The sequence below is a fragment of the Cebus imitator genome, unplaced genomic scaffold (genome assembly GCF_001604975.1).
Source record: "Cebus imitator isolate Cc_AM_T3 unplaced genomic scaffold, Cebus_imitator-1.0 Scaffold194, whole genome shotgun sequence".
Lineage (NCBI taxonomy): Eukaryota > Metazoa > Chordata > Mammalia > Primates > Cebidae > Cebus > Cebus imitator.
In genome coordinates, this window is record NW_016107509.1 from 165,419 (window position 1) to 193,264 (window position 27,846).

The 27,846-nt window shown below is 35.3% G+C and overlaps 1 protein-coding gene across 3 annotated transcripts in view; it reads right to left on the reverse strand.

The window, feature by feature from the left end:
- Positions 1 to 27,846, reverse strand: part of GUCY1A2 (guanylate cyclase 1 soluble subunit alpha 2) — a 364,637-nt gene that overhangs the window by 43,239 nt on the left and 293,552 nt on the right. For 2 of the 3 annotated variants that reach the window (XM_037745199.1, XM_017547043.2), the window contains exon 8: positions 8,942 to 9,044. In XM_037745199.1, the coding sequence (XP_037601127.1) occupies positions 8,942 to 9,044 (103 nt within the window). Of the gene's footprint in view, positions 1 to 5,098; positions 9,045 to 27,846 lie in introns of those variants that run through there. The other variant, XM_017547042.2, reaches the window with a different exon arrangement.

A 27,846-nucleotide genomic window follows, 5' to 3' on the forward strand; every position in this document is an offset into this window, starting at 1 on the left:
AAGATATAAAGTAAAAATCCGCGAAATGTATTTCACAATTAGGTGTTATCATCAGAGGATAAAACTCGAAGGAACCTAGAAACAAAATTAATTTTATTTCTCATTGCTGGAGAACTTCATACATTCAGAAAACTTTCAAAAGTCTCTGACATTCTAAGTTTTGGATATGAGTAAGTTGACTCTTTCAGGACAATAAATCTTTGTCCTAAATTCTTTTTCTAGCTGATAATTTTGTATAAAAATTGTTTGGATTTGTTCCCTCCTTTTAAAGTTTCTGTTCAAAGCGAACTCTGCACTAATTAACCAGTTACATGCACAGGTATTGATTGACTTACCACCTATGCAACTTACGACCATTCGACTTTACGACCACAATCGCTAGCCACGGCTGCTCCGCGTCTGGCAGCGCAAATGTTGCCCAGCTGGGCGTAGGACAGTGCGGACCAGCTTCCGGCAGCATTACCATCTCCGCGTGCACCATTTCAACTATACATATAGCCTACTCAACTTACGACCAAATCGTGTTACGACCGGTCTGTGGTCCCGACCGTGGTCATAAGTCGAGCACTAGCTGTAAGTGAAAAATCTTTGATGATTAAGGTAGTACCTAACCACTTTTAAGTTTAGAAGACTAGAATCTTCATGTCTCTCACAGAATGCCATTAAATGCTGTGGGGTGATTCTCTTTCCAGCTCAAATGCTCTAGCACATTCTCTAAGGGACAGATGGACATCTTTCTGCTCTAAAGTAGCACCTGTTTTGCTAGCAGCTAAACCCAGATTGAGAGTGTGTGAAGACTATGGCATAGAGCACAGCCCCCAAAAGAAGTTTACAAATTTCAGGGAACAAAATAAATATTTCCTATTATTTGTGATTAAATTTTTCAACTAAAGGAATATGACATTTCTTTAATGTCAGAACAACAACAGTTGCTTTTTTTTTTTAATGGTGCTTGAGATAAAGGCATATTATTCTCACTGAATGCTAGCTCAGCCAGGCATGTTATAAAAGGAAAAATAATTGTTTTAATATCACTTGCATACTGTTAGTCTGTTTTTCTGTGCTAATTTTAGCAGGCTTTTCTGTGGCATATGGCAGAGCTGGTATTTGGCCTCCTTTGTTCCTTCAATCCAGATGTTCTGACACTTTCATTTACCTTCCTCATTGTAACCAAGACTAGTTCTCTCTGCCACCTTCAGAAAGTATCTATTTGTAGCTCTGTAAGCTTCTATCCCAGCTTCGCTGAGATGTGCAGCTGCCAAGAGCTTGGAACTACCTCAGGAAAACTAAAAATGGCTTGGGAAGGGTTTCTCTTTTTCTGTCTTTCTATTTTTTTTTTTTAAACATGAGTGACCAGTAGTCAAATAAATCATTTGGCTTTTAAACCACAGGTGTTTGCTATAGAAATTGCCTCTTCTTTAAGAGTCTCTACATCATCCTGAAGAAAAAATTAACTCTCTTTGCATCATCTCATCTAAAGCACCTGCCCACTCCTCACTCCATTTGTCCCTTTGTCCTGAGTCTGATGTGTAAATGCCAGGCAGCAAAATGCAGTGAATTGTCTTCAGAAAGTGAGGTGGTATAAAGAAACCATTTTGCACATTCCTGATTTTATTCCACTAATTACTTTCCTGTTAGATATAGGCTTAATGTCATTTAATAGAGTACAGTGAAAATATGTTAAGTAGAATTCCTTCTTTATCTGCAAATAGTGAAAAGTCCACAGAGGAAGACTGAATATAAAGGGATTTCTTCACTTTAAAAATATGTATCAAAAGAATCAAAAACAAACTTATTAGTCAGACTTGCCATTAAGTTTTTCTTTTCTGCTTTAAAATAATAAGCAACAGTACTTGTCAAATATAAAGAATGATCAGATCAGCAACTAGATGAATTAACTGGAAGGATAAATTCAGTGTAATTTAATAGATTCAAATTAAATGTTTTCCATTATTTATTAAGCTCAAAAGCATTCTTACTAAGGATTTAAGGATCCAGTGATATTCAAGAGGATAATTGTCATAACCTCAGTGAATCAACAATCTTGTTTGCTTTTGATAGGGAATTTTTCCATACTGTGGGAAGGAAGATGCTAAATTAAGTTTTGCTATGAGTAATAGGAAGGTAAAGACAAAATGCTACCAAACACACCCACCATTCAAATGTGTTTGTATTGATGTTTAGAGGAGAATTTACCTTGCTAGGCAATAATAGGAGCTGTCATCTTATGTAAATGCTAAGGAATGCTTATATGCTAAATAATAATCTGATGTTTAGATATTGCTCAGTGTAAACATAAATTTACCAGTTGATTTTAGATGTAATGCTCATACATTATTCCAAATGATGGAGAAGTAAATTTAACTACTAAAGACCTGGTTAGCAGTGACTATGCCACATTCTATTAAAATTGTATTTTAAGAAGACTAAAAATATGATTTTTTCATTTGAAAATCTAAAAGCTTTAATGTTTGTCAATATTATAGAATAATCATTTTCAGACATTTATTAATTGTACTACAGGCAACTTTCAGCCAGTCATGTTCTGAAGTCAAAATACTATCCTACTTACCAAATATTTGCATAGCTATCATTGAAAACAGTGATAATGAGCTCTTTTATCTTTACTCTTTCATCTTCTAAGACCTTATCAAACCAACATTTGAATTAATCTGCCCGAGACCCATCTATATTTTTGCAAACCCTACTTTCTCAATCCCCTCTTCCAACCTATGCTTTACTTCCACTCATTTATCCATCCTTAAATTCTTCTTTACTATTGTATACTACAAAGATCTAAAAATTAGGCAACATTACAAATAATACAGAAATCTCTTTGACAGGGATAGAAATCATATTTTGATAGCCATTTTTAAAATTATGCACCAGAAATAATCTGATGTATATTAATCACTTTATAGCATGTTTGCAAATGAGTAACTTCTGAGATAGATTAAGCATGTCATTTGCTCAGATATTTTTAATCCGAGTCATCACTTGCTGCTCATTTTGCTAAAGAATAATGAATATCTTTAAAAAGTCCACACCAGCTATATTATTGCTTGTATAAAACATGTGTCTGTTTTCACAAAGGTTCTATGAAATGCAAAGAAGTGCAAGCTTCATATGGCATCATCACCATGGCTTAAATTATTGCTTGAAAGGTCGTTATAAGATATTGCTTGGAAATCACTTTCAGATAATGTACAATTCAATATGAAAAGTACACAGTGAGACTCAGTATTAAGTTGGTGTCTTTTCATAACATAAAAATCAAAGTATTCAGAAGTAAGGCTGTCTCTTTGACATTTGCTTCTGTGTCCCAAAGGTCATAGTTTTTACCTCGGTGGTGAGGATTAGCAAATGTTGTAATATACTGCACAGCTCTGGCAGTAACTAAGAAAATGGTGCTGTATCTAGTATGCCTAATAGCCCTATAGTGAGCAATATTCATCCCTCATGCTTATCAGTGTTGACATCTGTCTCTAAGTTTGAAGATTTATGCTCAGAAAGAAAACCACAAATTGGAAATCAAAGCTAAAATTAAAATTTATGAAAAAAATAATGGTATGAGGCCTAGAGTATTTAACTTTTCAAAATAACTACAAATGAAATAACATTACTATCCCAATCAACTTGTATTTACTCCTAGTAATTGGGATTATTTGAATACTTTTCAATGATTCCCAAGTCAGGCTGTATATTAGCATTACTTAGAGTGATTTACTAAACACAGGTTCCTAGGCCCTACCTGAGACCTACTGAATCCCAATCTCTGAAGGCAAAGCCTAGTCATTTGTAGTCCCAAAATTCCCTATGGAATTCTTATGAAGCCAGCCAGATACTTCCAAGCAGATCAGCTGAACCACTTAACTAGGTCATTTCTTAATAAAGATGGAATGACAATGAGGTGCTTAACTGAAACCCTGATCTGGTTATAACACATTAGAAATAAAGACACAAGCTTCTCTGCATTCCCAACTCCTTCCAGAGAAAGTTATTTCTTTCAATGATGTATCACTTACATTCCATAAACACACACATACACAAACTGAAAATGTTAATCACTTTATAAAACTATTTTAGAATATGAGATTAGCTGTGATACTTCCTATGCTATAAATGTATCAATGACTTATTTTAATTAAAGGAAAGAAGGAACAAAGGAAGGAAGAAAACAAAGGATATGTAATATGTAGGTTTCAATTATTTGGATCAAGTGTGAGGAAGGAATTTTGCACACTATCTCAATATAGTCTGACAAGATTATGTTATTCTGTATATAATATTAGTGTCTGCTCTTCATTCACCACCATGAAGATCTTGAAATTGAGTCCATAGCTGGGGTCAACTTACCCATTTAACAATAATTTTTTTTTCATTTATGTGTATGTTAAACCAGCTGGTTGTGGCTTAGGAATATTCATATCAAGAGCTGTCCAGAAATCATTTAGAAATAGGTTAAACTTTAATAATTCAGTCCCATATGTGTCATGATTTTTGGGCTATATCAAACTATGCTTATAGAAGCCTCTGAAATGACATAATTTTTAGTTGAAGATGTATGTAATCTAATAGTAGGAACAAGCTAGAGATATGGGGCTCAGTTCTTGGACTTGAGTTTCGAGATATTGTCAGCTGAAAGGCATCTGGTACCATCCAAAGGCTATACAGAGTCATTTATAATTAATTTCAAAGGAACATTCAGCAAAGTTGCATGAAATGCTTTGAATCAGACTGTGTTTTGAAGAAAGAGCAGAGGGAGAAGCTGCAGATATAATCTGTGCCCCAGCACATCTGGTTCATAACTACACTTGTTACTCAGGTCTGACTTTGTGTGGTCCTTCCTAGCTGCCTGAATGAGGCACCAGTGACTCTGTGTAGCCATTCTGGGTTCAGAAGTAAAGAGAGCATGCTGTTTGCTGTGGCCAGGCTTGAGGGGGTGAGATGGTTTCTGGCGACAGAACAGAGTAAGAAAGGGTCTAGAATGGGCTAAGTCATTCTCAAAGTGTCAAGACAGAAACCTGTGTGTACAAGTTTTACTTTTTGCTTTAATCATCCACATCACCTGCCCCCAGAAATTCAGTAACCCAAGGAAACTTGAACAAATATATTTAATGATGGTCATAATTTTGAGCTCCTTCTTGATGCCTCATAACTTCACATATGTAGTTTCATCCAGCAGCAATATGATTCTGTCTAAAACACAGAGCCTAGTGGGGTTTTCAGAATTCTCCATGGCTTTGCCTTTTGTATCTATCAATTTAATTTTGCTTTATTGCTGGAAATTTTTGGAGGCATTTGGAAAGTTGAAAGCCTTGCTCCCCTTGTGAATGAGATTTTAAGTTGTCATTCCCCTCTTTTGCTTTGCTTTTCTAGGAGAGACATGCACATTCACACTAAACGCTGTGTCCTGACACCATTGTCACTGGACAAGAGGAAGGCGTGCGAGACTGAGAAATAGCATTTGAAGTGCTGAACCTATGGACCCACTCTCAATCTCAGGTATCAAAGTCTGTCTCAGAGTCCCAGATCAAAGCTCACTTGATTCCACACAAAATCAGATGTTAAAAGGAAAATCTGAAATTATTTAAAATATAGAATAAGAGATGAATATAGAGGCAGTTTGTAGGCAGTTGGGTCCCCTGTTACCTGGAAACTGTCTTCTTCCCCTTCTCTACATTATATAGACAAGAGATCCAACTACTGTGTTTCTGAGGTATATTATTACTTTTTATTATGGCCAATGTTACCTAATTATTAAGGTCTACAAAGAAGATACAGGTGTGTACATTCAGAGTACATATTGGGGGATTCTCATTTTGTTAGATAACTGATTTATTTGCAAATGATGATATTATCTCCATCGAAATAATCCTGATGCCAGTGTGATGCTTTGGTTCTAATGGCTAGTTATAAGGTGCCTTCTTTAAAATAGCAGCTTAAAAGAATATTAAAATACAACAACAACAACTATAGGTGCCAAATTATATTTTAAAGTGTCTCTTGTAGAGTGGGTTAAAACCATTTCTCCAATTTAATAGCATTTGGTTTCTAAGGGAACATCACATAAATTCTTTTTATCTGCCATACTAAAATGCATGCTGTTGGTAATAGTTTGTAAGTGAGAATACTGTGTAGATATAAGTCAAATGAAATAACACATGCCACTACATTGTTACAGTCACAATTCCTAAGAGAAGAGATGTAGATGGCATCGTTTAGGACAAATAAAAATATAATTCTTTTCCAGCTTGAAGTTTGAATGAACAGACATTTTATATAGTACCTCACAAACACATACAGCAACATTGTAACTACAATAATCAACTGTAATAGATTAGCAAAATGATAACAGTTTGGACCATTATCTCAGATTATAGTTTTGAAAATGCACTTAAATATAATGTGTGAAAGACGCAGTTGACATCCTGTTGGGGATAGATAAGAAATCTCTGGCATGTTCTTCATCGTGACATATGTGGCAATGTAAATGTATACTTCTCTAGGTAAAATCATATGAACTAATATAGAGTTTGTGATTCTTCTGACAAATTAAGATACGTAAATACAATGCTTCTCTCTAGGCCTATCACTAGTAATGAAGTGGATTTCCAATGATGCTTTTCAAATATGCTTCCCATAGATATTCTTAAGTATAGAGAGAATAACTATGTGTTTAGAGTAGTTGCTTAGACAAATCTTTACAAAAAGCAAGAGAAATAGATTGGATATTCCTGGAAGTCCCTTCCAGCCTAATGGTTACAAAATACGTTGTTTATCACCAACATGTTTATTGATTTAATATACCATATTAAGTTCTAAGTTACTGAAGACAATAGGCATAAATGACATCAGTGAGCTTGTTCTCTCCCATGCTTCAGTGCTACAAGGAGCCCATTAACATTGCTAGGCATTTTCTAATATCAGCATGAGGACTGAGGTGCTCCCAGCCTGCTCTCTGTCCATACTGGCTGTAAACTTCCCCATTGTCCAGAGACATAGGCCCACAGAAGAGGGGGATCAGGCAAAGGTTTAGAGCTCAAAGTCTATTTCATGTCTTAGCCACATAAAGAGTATTACACTCATGTCCTTGTAAACCCCCAGGGCAAGAAAATAACTCAAATTATAAAAGGGATCATGATTATAACAAATATTTGCATATCTAAAAATGCCTTATAGTCACACACATAGTAAATTAAAAAAAAATTAAAAAAGCCTCACAGACTACATTGGAAACTAGTAAATATACTCCTTAACTGAGTTATGTTATAACCAAACCATAATGCAGCCAAAATCCCTGAACAGAAAAGAAATATCTTGTATTCAGTAGACATAAGCTATCAATGATTAAGAAAATGACCTCTCCAAGGTTTCAAGGAAACAAATGCTTCCAGCTTCTTAACCTCAATAGAAACTTAGATTTTATAACTGATCCAAAACAGAAAAACTCTGGACACATGGTGCTCCTAATTTTAGTGAGTCAGTAATAACATTTTCATGCAGTATTGATTCAATGGAAACAGGTCTTCATTTGAGCGGGACATGCAATGGAATCCTATCTGTAACTATAATGATTCCTAGTTCTGAAGATTATACCTACTTCAGTGTTCATGAAGGCGATTCACTGAATTTAAAAGCCACATCAATCAAACTGCAGAACATTTTTTAAAACTTCAAAGCCATAAAATACAGAGGTTTCCTTGCTTTGTCTCATACAAGAAGAAACAACATTCTTGGCAAAATGTCCTGACACTTCTTTGTCACTAATGCCAGTATCCAGGAATTTGCTCTCAAGAATAGCAGTCAGCTCTTAGGAGGCATCAACTGGAGAAGAGGAAGGGGGTAACTAACCTGTCATTTAGTTGAATGCCGTTTATTACAATGCAGTTTAGTGTTGCAAAAGCTACCTATATTTATAAGTGCTAAGTTGAAAAGGGTCCAATGTAGCAAAGCATTTCATTTTAACTGATGTTTGTTAGAAGGTGGCAAAAAGACCTTTCTTTAATCTTGGTTACAGATATATCTGGTATTAGGATATTCCATTTCCTCCGGATTCCATGCTACATTAATTAAATCTAAAAGATAAGGTACTATTTACTAAGCAGACATATAATTCTTTCTCAGTATCTGAAATCCTTGGTTATAGGTATTCTCAGTCCAAGCACTAATTTCTCTAAATAAGCAAAACTATATGAGATTAATAGGTTTGCATTATCTAATATATTAACGATACAGAAGCAGATTCTGAAACTCTAATCATGTTGTGTGAAATGTAGTTATCTAGAAGAGATATGTATAAAAATAGGTAATATCCCTAAAATATTTTGCCGAGTTACAATTCTTCCAGTTGAGAAGTTTACCACACTGCCATGATACATGTATGAAATGTCTGTTCAGAAAAAGAAAATTAGAAAATATTCCTCACTCACCAGCTTACTAAATGTAGGAATATATAATCAAAACTGGCTCTTAAAAGTGGTACAAATATATAGGGAAAGATACTTGTATGCATGATAAACGAGAAAACATGGAATCTATTTATTGGTTAGTTCTGAAAGGTGGCCCACACTTGTAATTAAAATATATGAATATATATATATATGACCAAAAACACTCATACGAATGGACACATCTTATTTCCCTCATCCTCCGGCTTTTTATTGACAGCGGTCACCTCTACCTTTTAGTAGGATTATTGCCTGATATAATACAGAAATTTTGTGGGTTGTTCTCAGCAAAGCAATGAAAGAGACACAATCTCTTTCCACTCTCCTGTGGTGACCCATGTTCTGGGCTTGTGCTTTTTGGAGGAGTCTTTGATCTGCAGCAGGTCTCAGAGGCTTGTCTCCCGGAGAAACATGGTGCCGATGTTGTAGGAAACCTTTTTTATTCTCGACGAAGAAAGAGAAGGCTTTGGTGGCTTTGGACCAGTCCTTACCTCCAGGAAGTAGCAGATCCCAGGAATTTCCTTTGGAAAGTTGTCTGGAAGCTCTTCACGAGATCGCGGAATGAATGTGAAGCTTTCTTCCCGTTTTAATAATCTAAGAAGAAAATACAGAGCACATGAATCAGGTAGGCCAGGGAAATGTAAATACATGGAAAGAAATTTTAAAGGCTCAGGAAGCCTATCTCTGACTGCTCAAGGTAACACCTCTATTTCTTTGTATAGATGTGGCCTTCATAGGATTCCAGCTGCTAGGAAATGTTATAACCTAGAAAAGTTCCCTTCATGTAATAGTAATTAAAAAGAAAACACCAAAGCTGGGTATGGTACTACCTGAAAATATTTGTTCAAGATTGATTTCTTTCTAAACAGCATTCCTTGAAAATTCTTATTCAAATATGATCATTTTCCCTAAACCAAGGGCCAAGAAAACTATGTAATACAATTTTTATTTCAAGCACGCAGGATTTACCTTGTCTGTTTTTAAAACCTGCCCAAATGCTAGTGCACTCCTTTTACATTTGTTAAACCATAAGCTTTAAATGTGTGTCCTGTATATAAAAAACATTAATCAACTATTTAACTTTGTAGGACAACATTTCATGACTCCCAATGTCTCTGATATCTGCTTGCTGATTTCTAGCCAAGCATGCTATCCAAATGCACTAGTATTATTGGTTAAACAGCTTGATTCTTCCCTTCCAGTCACACTTACAGACTCTTTTTCAGGACACTGACATTGGAATAAATTTATTCTTTAAACTTGTCCAGTTCTATGAAACGTTCAGTTTGATACCTATTTCTGTAAGTGTGGCCCAACAATTCAATTTAATTCTACAGATTTCTGTAGAATATTTCTTATTGCCCAATAAGAGCCTCCTAGACACTTATGTGAATATAAAAAGTAGAGCACTCCTAAAAAGCTCACAGTTTTGTCAACAGATACAGAAACAGAAAATAAAAGAAGTAAAAAAAATTCAATACATGAACAACACATAGAGTAATAAAAAAGTATAAAACAGAATAGGCTAGATGCCATTCAGAAAAGTAGACACAAAAATTGCAGAAGTATAGGAAAAAAAAAAGTATTTGCAGTGGGAGGGCCACAAAGCCTTCATGGACTAGATGTTATTTAAAGTCGTGTACAGCTTCAATAAATGGATACAGAAAACAATGTAATCAAAGGGTTAGAAACAAGAAAACTGTAAAGTTTCTAACCATATAATAGGATTATCCAGTGAGGTAAGAATGAGCATTAAGGTGGGGAAAGTAGGTTAGGAAAAAGCTTTAAAGCCCTAAACTAAGTGTTTAGATTTTATTTGGAAAGCACCTTGGAGCCAAACTCATTATCTTTTTCTTAAAAGCAACTCATTCTCCTAAAACAGATTAATGTTAGCAGTAGATCCAAGTTATGCTGTGTAGGAGACAGGTCCTGGCAAAAGAAAATGAGCACAAGAAGAATAAAGGATGTATGAACATATAAGAACACGGCACAATCAATTATGATAATCTCTACACTAAGGAGAAGAAGAAAACATTACTCCTTCTCGAATGCTATTAACCTACTACCTAAAACAACAGCTGGTAGTACTAATAAGTTATAATATGAACAGTCTATATTTACTTTTAAAAATCAGAGCTACAATATTTTGATTGCTAAAGGATATAATGGCAGTTCTAATTGATCGCTGTTTTAAAAAACACAACACAATGATTATATTCATTTGGTATATAAAAAATGAGGCTCTTTCTAACATTTCAAAATTCTTTCAAAAGCTTCACCTGATTTTATTCACATAATATAGCTGGATGCAAAAACTAAAAGTACATATTATGCATCCAACAAAGGTCTAATATCCAGCATGTATAGGAAATATAAATTTACAAGAAAAAACCCATATTAAACAGTGGACCAAGGACATGAACAGACACTTCTCAAAAGAAGACCTACATGAAGCCAACAAGCATATGAAAAAAAGCTCAACATCACTGATCATTAGAGACATGCAAATCAAAACCACAATGAGATACCATTTAACACCAGTCAGAATGGCTATTATTAAAAAGTCAAAGTCCAGGCATGTTGGCACAAGCCTGTAATCCCAGCACTTTGGAAGTCTGAGGTGGGTGGATCACGAGGTCAGGAGTTCAAGACCAGCTTGGCCAACATGGTGAAACCCATCTCCTCTAAAAATACAAAAAAATTAGCCTGGTGTGTTGGTGCATGCCTATAATCCCAGTTACTTAGGAGGCTGAGGCAGGAGAATCTCTTGAACTCAGGAGGTGCAGGTTTCAGTGAGCTGAGATCATGTCACTGCACTTCAGCCTGGGTAACAGAGTGAGAATCCGTCTCAGAAACCAAAAAAACATCAAAAAATAACAGACACTGTCGAGGTTTTGGAGAAAAAGGAACACGTATACACAATTGGTGAGAGTATAAACTGGTTCAGCCATTGTGGAAGACAGTGTGGAGACTCCTCTAAGACCTACAGACAGAAATACCATTGATCCAGCAATCCCATTATTTGGAATACACCCAGAGGAATATAAATCATTCCATTATATAGACACATGCATGTGTATGTTCACTGCAGCACTATTCACAATAGCAAAGACCTAAATGTCCATCAGTGGTAGACTGTGGTACATACACACCATAGAATACTATGCATCCATGAAAAAATAATTATCATTAGCAAACCAATGCAGTAACAGAAAACCAAATACTGCATGTTTTCATTTATAAGTAGGAGCTAAATGATGAGACCACATGGACACATAGAAGAGAACAACACACACTGGGGACTTTTGGAGGCTGGATGGTGGAGGAAGGGAAGAGGGAGAGATTAAGAAAAAAAACTAACCAGTAGTAGTGTTAATACCTAGGTGACAAAATAATCTATATAACAAATCTTCATGACACCTATATACCAATATAATAACCTTCCACTTGTACCACTGAACTTCAAAAAGACTACAATGCCTGCTTTTTTTTTTTCTCTCCATTTGCTTAGTAAATCTTCCTCTATCCCTTTATTTTGAGCCTATGTGTGTCTTTGCACATGAGATGGGTCTCCTAAATACAGCACACCAATGGGTCTTAACTCTTTATCCAATTTGCCAGTCTGTGTCTTTTGATTGGGATGTTTAGCCCATTTACATTTAAGGTTAATATTGTTATGTGTGAATCTGATCCTGCCATTTTGATGCTAGCTGGTTGTTTTGCCTGTTAGTTGATGCAGTTTCTTCATAGTGTCCATGGCTTTTACAATTTGGTATGCTTTTGCAGTAGCTGGTGCTGGTTGTTCCTTTCCATGTTTAGCGCCTCCTTCAGGAGCTCTTGTAAGGCAGGCCTGGTGGTGACAACATCTCTCAGCAATTGGTTGTCCATAAAGGATTTTCTTTCTCCTTCGTTTATGAAGCTAAGTCTGGCTAGATGTGAAATTCTGGCTTGAAAATTCTTTTCTTTAAGGAAGTTGGATATTGGCCCTCCCTCTCTTTTGGCTTGTAGCATTTCTGCCGAGAGATCCACTGTAAGTCTGATGGGCTTCCCTTTGCGGGTAACCTGACTTCTCTCTCTGGCTGCCCTTAGCATTTTTTACTTCATTTCAACCCTAGTGAATCTGACCATTAAGTGTCTTGGGGTTGCTCTTCTTGAGGAATATCTTTGTGGTGTTATTTGTATTTCCTGGATTTGAATGTTGGCCTGCCTTGCTAGGTTAGGGAAGTTCTCCTGGATAATATACTGAAGAGTGTTTTCCAACTTGGTTCCATTCTCCCCGTCACTTTCAGGTACACCAATCAAATGTAGATTAGGCCTTTTCAAATAATCCCATATTTCTTGGAGGCTTTGTTCATTTCTTTTCACCCTTTTTTTCTCTAATCTTGCCTTCTTGCCTTATTTCATTGAGTTGATCTTCAGTCTTCACAGAGTTCTAGTGCTGTGTTTTTCAGCTCCATCAGGTCATTTATGTTCTACTCTATGCTGGTTATTACAGTTAGGATTTCATCTAACCTTTTCCTAATCTCTGATAAAACAGACTTTAAAACAACAAAGATCAAAAGAGACAAAGAAGGGCATTACATACTGGTAAAGGGATCAATACAACAAGAAGAGCTAACTATCCTAAATAGATATGCCCCCAATACAGGAGCACCCTGATACATAATGCAAGTTCTTAATGACCTACAAAGAGACTTGGACTCCCACGCAATAATAGAGACTTTAACACCCCACTGTCAATATTAGACAGATCAATGAGACAGAAAATTAACAAGGATATCAAGGACTTGAACTCAGATCTGGACCAAGTGAACCTAATAGACACTTGCAGAACTCTTCACCCCAAATCCACCGAATATACATTCTTCTAAACATCACATCACACTTATTCTAAAATTGGCCACATAATTGGAAGTAAAACACTCCTCAGCAAATGCAAAAGAATGGAAATCATAACCGTCTCTCAGACCACAGTGCAATCAGATTAGAACTCAGGATTAAGAAACTCACTCAAAACCACACAACTACATGGAAACTGAACAACCTGCTCCTGAATGACTACTGGATAAATAATGAAATGAAGGCAGAAATAAAGATGTTCTTCAAAACCAATGAGAATGAAGGCACAACATACCAGAATCTCTGGGACACATTTAAAGCAGTATCTAGAGGGAAATTTATAGCAATAAATGCCCACATGAGAAATATGGAAAGATCTAAAACTGACCCCGTAATGTCACAATTAAAAGAACTAGAGGAGCAATAAATTACTAAGATCACAGCAGAACTGAAGGAGACACACAAAAAAATCAGTGAATCCAGGAGCTGGTTTTTTGAAAAGATCAACAAAATAGACCACTAGTCAGACTAATGAATAAAAGAGAGAAGATTTAAATAGATGAAATAAAATATGATAAAAGTGATTTCACTACCGATCCCACATAAATACAAACTACCATCATAGAATACTACAATCACTTTTATGCAAATAAACCAGTAAATCTAGAATAAATTATAAATTCCTGGACACTTAAAGCCTCCTAAGTCTAAACCAGGAAAACATCAAATCGCTGAATAGAATATAATAAGGTCTGAAATTGAGGCAGCAATGAATAGCCTACAAATCAAAAAAAGTCCAGGACCAGACGGTTCACAGATGAATTCTACCAGAGGTACAAAGAAGCTGGTAACATTCCTTCTGAAACTATTCCAACCAATACAAAAAAGAGCATCCTCCCTAACTCATTTTTTGAGACCAACATCATCCTGATACCAAAACCTGGCAGAGACACAACTAAAAAAGAAAATTTCAGGCCAATATCCCTGATGAACATTGATGAGCAAATCTTCAGTAAAATACTGGCAAAGCAAATCCAACTGCACATCAAAAAGCTTATCCATCATGATCAAATTGGCTTCATCCCTGAAATGCAAGACTGGTTTAACATACACAAATCTATAAATACAATCCATCAGTAAACAAAACCAAAAACGGAAACACATGATTATTTCAATAGATGCAGAGAAGGCCTTCGACACAATTCAACAGCCCTTTATGCTAAAAACTCTCAACAAACTGGGTATCAATGGAACATATCTCAAAATAATAAAAGCTATTTATGACAAAACCACAGCCAATATCATACTGAATGGGCAAAAACTGGAAGCATTCCCTTTGAAAACTGGCACAAGATAAGGATGCCCTGTCTTACCACTACACTACTATTCAACATAGTATTGGAAGTTCTGGCCAGAGAAATCAGGCAAGAAAAAGAAATGAAGCGTATTCAGTTAGGAAAAGAGAAAGTCAAATTGCCTTTATTTGCAGAAAACATGACTGTATATTGAGAAGACCCCATCATCTCAGTCCAAAATCTCCTTAAGCTAATAAGCCACTTCAGCAGTCTCAGGATACAAAATCAATGTGCAAAAACCACAAGCATTCCTATACACCAGTAATAGCCAAATAATGAGTGAACTCCCATTAACAATTGCTACAAATAGAATAAAATACCTAGGAATATAACTAACAAGGGATGTGAAGGACCTTTTCAAGGAAAACTACAAACCACTGCTGAAGGAAATAAGAGAGGACACAAACAGATGGAAAAACATTCCATGCTCATTGTTAGGAAGAATGAATATTATAAAAACTGCCATATTGCCCAAAGTTATTTACAGATTTGATGCTATCCCCATCAAGCTACTATTGACTTTCTTCACAGAATTGAAACAAACCACTTTAAACTTCATGTGGAACCAGAAGAGAACCCTCATGGCCAAGACAATCCTCAGCAAAAACTAAAACAAAAACAAAGCTTGAAGCATCATGCTACTTGACTTCAAACTATACTAAAAGGCTACAGAGTAATCAAAACAGCATTGTACTGGTACCAAAACAGAGATAATAGACCAATGTAACAGAACAGGGGCCTCAGAAATAATGCCACATGTCTACAACCATCTGATGTTTGACAAACCTGACAAAAACAAGCAATGGGGAAAGGATCTGTACTTAATGGTGTTGGGAAAACTGGCTAGCCATATACAGAAAGCTGAAACTGGATCCCTTCTTTACACCTTACACAAAAATTAACTTCAGATGGATTAAAGATTTAAACATAAGAACTAACACCATTAAAACCCTAGAAGAAAACCTAGGCAATACCGTTCAGGACATAGTCATAAGCAATGACTTAATGACTAAAACACCAAAAACAATGGTAACAAAAGCCAAAATAGACAAATGGGATCTAATTAAACTAAAGAGTTTCTATACAGCAAAAGAAACTATCATTAGAGTGAACCAGCAACCAACAGAATAAGAAAAAATTTTTGCAATCTACCCATCTGACAAAGGGCTAATATCCAGAAAAAAGTGGGTGAAGGATATGAACAGACACTTTTCAAAAGAAGACATATATGAGGCCAACAAACATGAAAAAAGCTCAACATCACTGGTCATTAGAGAAATGCAAATCAAAACCACATTGAGATTCCATCTCACACCAGTTAGAATGGCGATCATTAAAAAATCAGACAACAGATGCTAGAGAGGATGTGGAGAAATAGAAATGCTTTTACACTGTTGGTGGGAGTGTAAATTAGTTCAACTGTTGTGGAAGACAGTGTGGCAATTCCTCAAGGACCTAGAAATAGAAATACCATTTGACCCAGCCATCCCATTACTGGGTATATACCCAAAGGATTATCAATCATTCTATTATAAAGACACATGCACACATATGTTCATTGTGGCACTGTTCACAATAGCAAAGGCTTGGAACCAACCCAAATGATAGACTGGATAAAGAAAATGTGGCACATACACACCATGGAATACTATGTAGCCATAAAAAAGGATGAGTTCCTGTCCTTTGCAGGGACATGGATCAATCTGGAAACCATCATTCTCAGCAAACTGACACAAGAACAGAAAACCAAACACCACATGTTCTCACTCATAAGTGGGTGCTGAACAATGAGAACACAAGGACACAGAGAGGGAAACATCACAAATCAGGGCCTGTGGTGGGGTGGGAGTCTAGGGGAGGGATAGCAGGGCATGTAGGGGATAGGGGAAGGATGGCATTAGGAGAAATATCTAATGTCGGTGACAGGGTGATGGATGCAGCAAACCACCATGGCACATTTATACTATGTAACAAACCTGCATGTTCTGCACATGTACCCCAAGCTTAAAGTATAGAAAAAAATTTGAAAAAGAAAAATGCTTATCTCCACCAAATTTATAGAGGGTGACACTGAGTTCAGAATAGGTTAGACTGATTTGCTCAAGGAAATAGGAAGACAGTAATCACAATGGATTTGGAATCTAGATCTGTAAGCATAGTCAGGCTTAGCCCAGCAATAAATAACAAGACTACATAAGATAGCTCTCCATCACAAAACAATTAAACTGAGATGAAATTAGTGACAATAAGAATAGAAGTCATCAGTACTGTTTGCTTTCTTTTCATTTTCACAAATGTCAATTTTTTTTATCATCAGTATCTAACCAGTCACTTCAGAAAGAAAAGGTAAAAAGCCTTAAACAGTAGTTTAATTCAGCAGTGAATTCCACAACAATTTTACTTAGCTCAAATAGAACAGTCATCAATGTGTACTATGTGGTGTCAATCATTGATGTCAATTAAACAATAAATATTTTAGTGGTTATGACATGCTAAATAGTCCTCTGAATGGAGGCAAATAAGCGGGGATTCACAGAATAAGTAAATATAATTAAAAAGATAAGAAATGTTCATAGAAACAAATGAGCAATACACAACAGTATATGATACAACATTCGATACAATCCAGAGGAAGAAATTCTATAGGAGAAAGGGAGGGGTGATGACTATGAATTTAAGTACAAAAGTTAAGAACCACATATAGCTATAGTTCAGTCTTTCCAAAAAGTTTCCTTAAAGCCCACAATCAACAATTAGGACTCCACATGAGCTACTTTCCCTTCTCCCTGTCTTTTAAGTGCTCATATGTGTCTTTTACAGTTTGTCTTACCAAGATCTTTATGTTTTGCTATATTGAGATATTCAGTGCAAAAGAAATTGGGGTTACACCTATGAAAGTACTTGTAAATGACTGAAAGAAGTTGGTCAGATGTCTGCTTCAGATGTCAGAACTTTTAAATAATTCACTGCATGTTGGCTGGGAGGAAACTCTTTACAATGAATTGATCTCGACATTTTAAATAAATCTCAAGTACTTTGCTAGAAACCACAGAGACAACAGCTTTTATGAAATTGTATTTTATTTTCCAAGTAAACATTTTGGCATCCATAAACTAAATACAGTTTTAGATTTCAGTAATAAAAATGAGAGCACTTAGGATAAACTGATTCAAGCTCCTATGATATCCAGTATTTATTATAGCAGACTTAGTAGATAAGAACACTGAAGTGCAATATTCAGTTGACTCCCAATAGGACAATCTCAATGACTTCCTGGGGGGTTTATGGAGGAGGTCAGGGAATCATTTCACACAGCATGGCTGGTGATGATATGAGTCATGGTGCTGAGTAAACAATCAAATGTATACAAGGATTAGGAATTATTTAGAATCTGGTTATCCCAGAGCCTCAGATCCTCTCTGAGATGGTTTATTAAGTCCATTTCCCTAGGTTGGCTCTAAAGCTCTCAATTTATTTCTTTAGCACCTCAGGGCTGATATGGAAGCTTAGATTCTATATAAATCTAAATTAATCCCCAGCTGTAATCCCCAACTGGTTGTTATACACTCTGGGAGTTTTGGCAACGTGTTTAATAAGCATTTGGAAATCACACAAATCCTAGTTTACCTGTTTGTCACCCTTTCTCTGCTCAACAGTTTTTTCTACAAATTGATTTTCATAATTAAAACCCACTGCTGCTTTGGATCAATGGATGGCTCCTAATCATGTGCAGGAAGCTTGTTCCATGGAGGTCCATTGAGCTTCTCCATCACAGCTTCAGAAATGAAGCTGGTCTCTGACTCTCTCACCTCTTGTTTGCATGCCCATTTCCCCCAATTTTCACTAAGCTCCGTGCTCTGTCCTCTATCTTACCTTGGGAAAGGGCCTGACACTTATTCATGTTGAAGTACAAATAATCTAAATGTAGTTTAAATTTTAACACAAGACTCAATTTTTAAAAAGGCTCAGTGAGTTCAGCAGTCAACCAGTCAACAGGTTAAGGTTAAGTGCCTTCTATGAGCTAGGGCTGAACCAATACTTTCCTACCTCTGATCATAATATGTATGGGACAGGATAACACTGAGAGGGAAACAGAATTTTGAGTTTTACTGTAAATGTCTTTCCATAAGGGATTATTTGCTAAGTTTACCCTATGGACAGAATAAACCATGCTGAAATGAATTCATCTAGTTTCAGCCTCTAACAGTGGCGGACTAGTATATATAGCTGTCTGACACCTGCAGGATTGAAATCATTGTGTGAAATTGGAAAATTTTTTGTTTCTTTCAACAACTGGAAAGATCTGTGTGATGTACAGGGCTGTAAGAGAGTGACATTCACAGAGTGACATTCTCAATGCTGTCTAACAGAGGGTAATCACAAATTTGTCTACTCACTACCCAGCTACTGCACACCAAGGGATACTTTAAGGGGAAGGCAAAAGGCAGTAGAATCTAATGCATCTTGCTGAGGGCTATAAAAGATTTGAGGACAGTGACCTTTTAAGGACTTTAAATGACAATCTTAAGCAAAAAGAACAAAGCTGGAGGCATGTTACCTGACTTCAAACTATACTACAAAGATACAATAATCCAAACAGCATGGTACTTGTACCAAAACAAAGATATACACCAATGGAACAGAACAGAGGCCTCAGAAATAATGCCACACCTAAAACCATCTGATCTTTGACAAACCTGACAAAAACAAGCAATGGGGAAAGGATTCCCTATTTAATAAATGGTGTTGGGAAAACTGGCTAGCCATATGCGGAAAGCTGAACTGGATCCCTTACTTACACCTTATACAAAAATTAACTTCTGATGGATTAAAGATTTAAACATAAGACATAACACCCTAAAAACCCTAGAAGAAAACCTAGGCAATACCATTCAGGACATAGGCATGGGCAAGGACTTCATGACTAAAACACCAAAAGCAATGGCAACAAAAGCCAAAACAGACAAATGGGATCTAATTAAACGTAAAAACTTCTTCACAGCAAAAGAAACTCACTAGAGTGAACCAGCAACCAACAGACTAAGAAAAAAATTTTTTCAATCTACCCATCTGACAAAGGGCTAATATCCAGAATCTACAAAGAACTTAAACAAATGTACAAGAAAAAAAACCTAATCAAAAAGTGGGCAAAGCATATAAACAGACACTTAGAAAAAGAAGACATTTATGCAGCCAAAAAACATTAGAGAAATGCAAATCAAAACCACATTGAGATACCATCTTATGCCTGTTAGAATGGCGATCATTAAAAAATCTAGAGACAACAGATGCTGGAGAGGATGTGGAGAAATAGGAACACTTTTAAACTATTGGTGGGGGCAGAAATTAGTTCAACCATTGTGGAAGACAGTGTGGCAATTCCTCAAGGATCTAGAAATAGAAATACCATTTGACCCAGCAGTCCCATTACTGGGTATATATCCAAAGGATTATCATTAATTCTATTATAAAGACACATGCACATGTATGTTCATTGTGGCACTGTTCACAATAGCAAAGGCTTGGAACCAACCCAAATGCCCATCAATGATAGACTGGATAAAGAAAATGTGGCATTTTAAATCAATAAAATTTACACCATGGAAAACTATGCAGCCATAAAAAAGGATGAATTCATGTCTTTTGCAGGGACATGGATGATGCCAGAAACCATCATTCTCAACAAACTGACACAAGAACAGAAAACCAAACACCACATGTTCTCACTCATAAGTGGATGTTGAACAATGAGAACACATGGACACAAGGAGAGAAACATGACACACTGGGGCCTGTCGGGGTGCGAGGATTGGGGAGAGATAGCAGAGTGTGGGGCTTAGGGGAGGGATAGCATTAGGAGAAAAACCTAATGTAGTTGACAGGGTGACAGATGCAGCAAACCACCATGGCAAGTGTATCCTATGTAACAAACCTGCACGTTCTGCACATGTACCCCAAAAAGTATAATAAACTAAAAAATAAAAATAAAAAAAATACTTTAAATGTCAGAAATATCTTTAGTTCATTCTTCTCTCAACTTGATTGGTTTAATTACACATTAAATTCTTTTTAGAATTCATTTTCTCCTCAGTATTTTCCTGTTAAAAAGTCATATGTCATTCTGTTTTTTAATCCAGTGCATGTAAATTTCTCCTAGTCTTTCTTATTACTGTGGTCATCACCATCTTTCTATCGCTGGTATTGTGAAAATTAATAGTAATATGCCTAAGTGCATCTTTTTTTTGTTACAATGACAATTAGTAGATCCTTTTGAAACTTTCGATGTGGAAAACTATGTCTTTCAGTTCTAGGAATTTTAAAAAAATTATTTATTTGATAATTTCATATGCCTTGTTTAATATGTTTTCTTTTTATGCATTTTGGCTGAGTCAGACATTGGATCTGGTAAATTAATCCTCTAATTTGTTTTCCTTTTCCTCAAATTATTCTGTCATTTAAAAAAAATTCTATTTTCTGAGAGATTGCATCCAACATTATTTCCCAACACATAAAGAATTTTGAAATTTAAGATACCTCATTTTTAATTTCCACTCTTGTAGTATGATTGCTTACTTTTGCTTATGTTTTGTTCTTACTATTTTAAATCTATGAGAATATTAATCATCTTTTTGTAGTTTTCTTGTGCTCTGTATAGTGTCTCTGTTTCCTCTAGATACTCACTGACTAGATTTTGTTGTTTGCTTTTTTCTTTTGGTCTCTTTTTTTCATGTCAAGGCATTCAACAAATTACTAATGTCTGTAAATATCTTTCTATTTAAAATGTGAGGCATTACGATTTACTTAGGTTTGTGTATAGCAAAATCTTGTTGAATTGTAGGCTTCCCCTGACCATTACATTAGGGTTCCCAAATATGAATATATTTACTGTGTTTCCTTTGGTCCAGTTTGTCCAGGTGACAATACTCCAGTTATTCCTATGGGATTACACCTGGCTTCCAGCATTCTGGAAGTTAAATTTAGGAAATAACCTGGGCATCTCACTGTTATGAATGTAAATTTTTATTTAATTCTCCCATATTCACCTGCCTGAATTTAGAGTTCCTCTGGTTCAATGTCTCAGGAGGACAAACCTCTTCCATTCTTCCAGAGTTAACTGTCCCCCAACATTTGTTCTCCCTTTATTTATTGGTAATAAAGTTCTACATAAGTACATGGCTATCCAGCTTGAAACTATATTTCCCAATTTCCCTAGCTACTATGGTTCTGAGTAATTATTAGGTTCCTAAAATAAGATTGACTTGACAAAATTTTGAATGGCAGAAGTGAAGTAGATTCCATTTCCCTTGGCAACTGACCATTAACAGTGACTACTGATATTGGAGTTTTGCAGAAGCAGGCTCCAGTTTTTAGCATCCTAAGTGTCAAGAAAATGGCCCAGTACTGGTGACATTTTAGTCTAACATCTAACTTCCTAATCATGAGAATGCATATTTAGGCATTCACTTTTTAGTTTCCTGAAGTCCAGAGGCTGGTATGGCTGCGATGGTTGTGACCATGGCTCCAGACCTAGACTATTACAGGTGAGCACAGGGGTAGGAGCTTATGGATCTTGCCAGTTCTATGTTTTGTGGGTATCATTTAGTTTACCACCTGACTTTTATCTCTGCCCGTGATTCTGTAATGACATCGTTCCCTGTATCTCTTCCTACTTAAAATACCTTAGAGTTTTCTGCCTCTTGTACTTTTTCTGGAATCTCTTTTGGTCATATTTTGGATCTTTTAGATTACCCTTCTAATTAGGTTCTGTGTGTGTTTGCATGCATGTGTGCATGTACACAGGCTGATATTTAGATTTAGAGTGAATATACTTGCTTCTTACCTGCTCCCTCTCCTGTAGGACCTGAGACTTCAGCTTTCTTTGAATCATTAAGCCAAATATAACTCAGGCATACACTTTCCACCTCCCTCTCTTCCATTTTTAAATCCTCTTCCAGTCTTTGTATGAGTATATGTCATTTTGTTCCAACAAAATGGAAGAGAGGAAGGTGGAAAGTGTATACATGAGTGATATCTGGAAGTCATTTTGTTGTAGTTTCAAAAAAGATTAATTATTAACTTCAAAAAAGGATAATGATAAACTCAGGGGCTCAATTTGCTGTGTTAAATTAGAAATTTCTGTTGTTGGAAATTATTCAGCTGAGTATCTTTTTTGCTAAGGAATGCATTTGGATTCTATTTTAATGGCATTGGGCACTGCATTTTTGAGTGTAGGAGAAGGATGATGGTTCTGAAAAATGAAAATAAAAAAACATTGAGACACATTATGTTTTCCTAGGTGTTGCAAAGTTCCTGATTTTTTCCTGTTTACCTTCTTCTTTCTACTTGAGTGAAAGAAAGGAAGGAACTCTGCCCTGTATGTCTGCTTTGTGCTTCACTGCTCCAAGGTCTGATGCAGTCTGAAGACAGGTCCAATGAAACTGTAGTCATTGAATCAGCTAGACATCCTGAAATACCTTGAAATGCAATGATTCATTCTCTGGAAATACACCTTTCCAAATAAGGAAAGTAAGAATCTAGCTCACGATGAAACAAAACAGAAAAAGGATTTCACCAAATTTTTATGCATTTGAAGGTTGCAAACATTTTTACTTGCAAATGTTGAAGAAATTTTATAATTTGAGGCAATTTGTGGGTTCTAAAGTTCAGGCTAATGAATAAGTTCTCAAAAAGGAATAGTCCTCCTGTATATCCTCTGAAAATGATAAGGCAGAGAATCTCAGAGGCACTTTGGTGACACCCATGCTTATTTTTTTTTTTGCAACCCACCCTGGAATAAGTACTAATGGTAAAGTGTGCTTACTATAGGTTCTGTACTCTGCATACCTGATACCTGCTAGAGAGTGTATATCTTCTGGGATGTTCTTATTTGAGTGGCAAAACTAATGCCTTTTACATTACATTCTTGAATTTTAGGATGCTGAATAGCTAAAGTTCATTCTGCTCCATTGACTTCTCCGGACCCTGTCAATTTTGACCTTTAACAGCCCAAAAACTCCATTTCTAGTAAATATCAAGGGATTTTAAATTTAAAACACTCATGCAAAGTTTTAATATGTCTATAGCAAGAACTTTAAAAAGAAATAAGTGAGAGACTAGAAAAGGTAACTGTAACCAGTTCTTGTCAGTTAAATAATATCCTCACATTTTTCACTTCTCTGACCAACAGACTTTTTTAAAAACAAGTCCATCATTGTGCTGGTCTTTCTGTTTAAAAGATAAGGGGAAAAGTGGAAATAAGAAAATAAGCATAATTATTTAAAAAAATGAGTATTAGTTGATTTCATTACTTAAAAATTAGTGCCAAAATAGATTCCTAGAATTAAGAATTCTGTTTTCTATTTTCTGTATTATTCAACCAGTGAGAAATAGAGTTAGCCTAAATTTATTCCAAGTACATCATGTAGAATTGTAATAACTTCAGCCTCAAATAGGTAAGTCAACCTAAGAAAATATTTGAACGCTAAAAAAGGGCATACATTTTTCCTTTCCTTTAAGAGCTCAACTGACCTCTTATATGAACAATGTTTTATAGAAAATATTCCTTGCAAATTCCACTAAAATGATGCTTCTCAGAAATACTCATTTTTGTACAGAGAAACTATGAGATAGGAAAAGAGGTATAGATAAGTTCAGTAAATCTGATCTCTTAGGTTTTAGGGATTTTCTTTTCCCCATACAGGTCAGATAGAAATAAATTAGTTGGTGGTATTAGTTAAGTCTCTTAAATTCTCTGGTTTCTTAATTTCCTTGCAGGGAAAGAAAGATTTTACTCTGATTTATTTCAAAAATTAGTTACAGCTCTCACATTTAGTGAAGCTTGAGAATTTATATACTACTCAGATTATAGAGGATCATACAAAGCAGCATGACCAAACATGTTAGTTTTAGAGTTGCAAATCTGAAAAGTTTTCAAGTAAGATCTCTAGAGGAAACACTGTCATGGTGGCCAATATCACAAAAACTGATTACAGAGCAATTTTAATTTAGTAATGGGTGACTAAATGCATGAGACTCTTTGCACTTTAATAAGAGCCATAGAGAGGATTCTTAATATAGCATTTAGAGCAATCAGGGTTTTCCTGATGCACAGTGTTACACACAAAGGAACTGACTGCTAAAAGATTAAGGCCCGATTATGACTGGTTTCAATTCTCTAGTTTAAAAATGAATACTCCAAACATACTGCATTTTATTAAATATTAAAATGTATTTAAATAATACAATTCATGATCAATTTTTGGAAGGTACACTGCCTTGTTTTGAGGGGATTTGAAACATATTTACTTAATAAAACATAGTACTATATACAAACAGTATAATATAAAATTATGCCATTTCCTTCAAAGGACAATGTACACACAATTGGAACAAAGGAGAAATATGAAATGATATAGAGGCTTGATTACATGCTAAACCTAAAAGTAAGAACTTTAAAGTTAAAAATATATTCATAAGGCATTAATGCTAAAAGTGAATAAGGCTTTCAAATTTCAAGGTACAGTATTAAGTATACAATATATAAAATGGCTATGTGTTTTTGCCCAGTCAGCCCTGCCAATTATTTCTTTAAAGTTTTTTCATGCCTTCTATACCTCTATTCCCACAATCATGGCCTTAGTTCATGTCTGTACCTTAGGCCTGGAACAACGCTGTTACCTCTTAGAGTCATTTCACCTCTAGGTGTTCCCCACTCTACTCCCTGTGGAACATCACTTGCAAGTAAGCTTTCCTTTGATCATGTTGTTTCCAGGCTCAAAAACATTCAGTGGGTCTCTAATAGACTTTAAGATTCTCTGTTACGTGAGTTAAAAATAAATTCTGAGCTTTCACTGAATGTTACATCTTTTTTTTTTTTTTTTTTTTTTTTTNTTGAGACAGGGTCTAACTCAGTTGCCAAAGCTGGAGTGCAGTGGTGTAATCACGGCTCATAGCAGCCTCCATCTCCCAGGCTTAAGTGATCCTCCTCCTCCAGCCTGTTGAACAACTGGGACCACAGGCACATGCACCATGTCCAGGTAATTTTTTTAAATTTAATTTTTAGTACAGACAAGGTCTCGCTGTGTTACAGTCCACACTGGTCTCAAACTCCTGAACTCAAGTGACCATCTTCCCTTGGCCTCCCAAAATGCTAGGATTACAGGCATAAGCCACTGTGCCTGTCTGGATGTCAGAAGTATAATAATTTTTTAAATACACCTTTTTTGGGAATAATGTTAGATTTACAGAAGAATTACAAAGATAGTATAGGGAGTTCTCTTAGAGTCTTTACTCAATATCCTCTAATGTTAACATTCCACATAATCTGGGTACATTTGTCAAAACTAAGAAATTAATAATGGCATATTACTATTAAGTAAATTGCAGACTTTATTCAGGTTTCACTGATTTTCTCTGAATGCTACCTTTTCTATTCCATGATTTAGTATAAAACATTTTGAGAATTATCTAGACCTGAGTTATAGAATTTATAAGTAAATGAAAGATGAGATCATTTATGTGGCTTATCCAGGGTGATAAACTAATTAGAGGCAGAACAGGAATATGAAATTCACATTCTTTTTTATTTGGTCATTCATTTATTTAATCAGTCAGTAGTGGTTCTTAATATTTTCTGAATCATGGTCCACTTTGAAATATGATGAGAATATTTTTAATATTCTCCAGAAACATGCATATGTGAGTATTCATAAAAAATGCTTCATAAGCACACTAATCGTAGGATTTAAATGCAACAGCAGCCACCAAAAACCTCAACAGTAATACTTTTATCTATGTTCCAATTTGGATTTTAAGTCAGATATTACTTGAATTATTTCTACAGCCAAAACATGTTTAACACTTACTTTTCTAAAGAATGTGGCCTTTTTAGCTAAACTGTGGACATCTAAAGGAACTTTCAGAAAGGATTATTTAACCTGTGTTAATTACAAAATAAATATTGACCTCCAGGCCACTAGAAATGGTGCCATTTTTAATGGAGAAAGGGAAAGCTGAATGTAAGGAGTGACTTTTTCTTTTGCTTTAAGTCATGCTTAATTATCTTAATAACTAATTTTCACTTTATAGTATTTTAGATAATGCGGAAAATTTACTTAAGATTGACATTGTTTGTAAATGTTATTTATGACCAATGAAACAGTATTTATACTTCAAGGAAATTTTTGTGTGTGAAATTAACAGATGTCTCCCATATAAATAGGAATTATTGATATGAATACCAGATTAGAACCTTTGAATTCTAAATCCTAGAACTAGGTAATTAATTTTTTAGCATTGCCATCATGGGAAGAGAGAGCCACTAAGGCTTCCCTTCATACTAGTTAGGAATGGGACCTAATAAAAAAACAGCAAAACTTTACTTCTGAATTTAATCTTAGGCCGAATCATATAAACCAAACCTATACCAAATAATAAACTAAATAATAAAGAAAAATATGTCCAAATTGCCAGACATACTCTTCTCTTCATTTCATACCTATGAAAATAAACACAGCACATAATTATATATTTTCTCATTGTTTCTTACAAATTTTAGCAATTAGACCGTTAAGACTAAACTAATAGGTAAGTTTTTACTATAAAAATAACTGCAACATTATATTCTGATTTTTAAAGACTTCACTGCAATGGCTTTAAGTAAGTTGGTAAATATATGGAATGATTGAAGTGGGATATTCTAAAAGCTCCCAACCCCCCAAAAAAGGCAGATTTATTTTTTAAAAATTAGGAAGGCATCAAATTCCTGATCCACAAAACTACATTTTCTGGGGAAAATGCTTTTTGAGATAGCAGGGAGACAAAGAAAGAAAAAGCAAAATAGAAATATTTAAATGAATGGAATATCTCATTCAATTTTGCTAGATGTGACTTTTATTGGCACATTTAAAAGGATTATATTAATGTTGCTGTCTATAATTGGAAAAATAGAAATATAATTCTTGAGGCACAGCTCAAGTTTCTCCTTTTGGGAAAACTATTAGGTCATTTGTCTTTACTGATTATATTTCTTTTGTAAAATATGTTTACTGTTTTGGTGCTTCCACAGAGAAAAGGATAAGATGAGTAATAAAGTTATTTAAAGACTGAAGGGTAGTAACATGCCAGCCCAAATAGTTCTTAGTTTCTTTAAATATCAAATCACTAGTGCAGATGAGGATGTTGATTTTTTTTTTTTTAAGAAA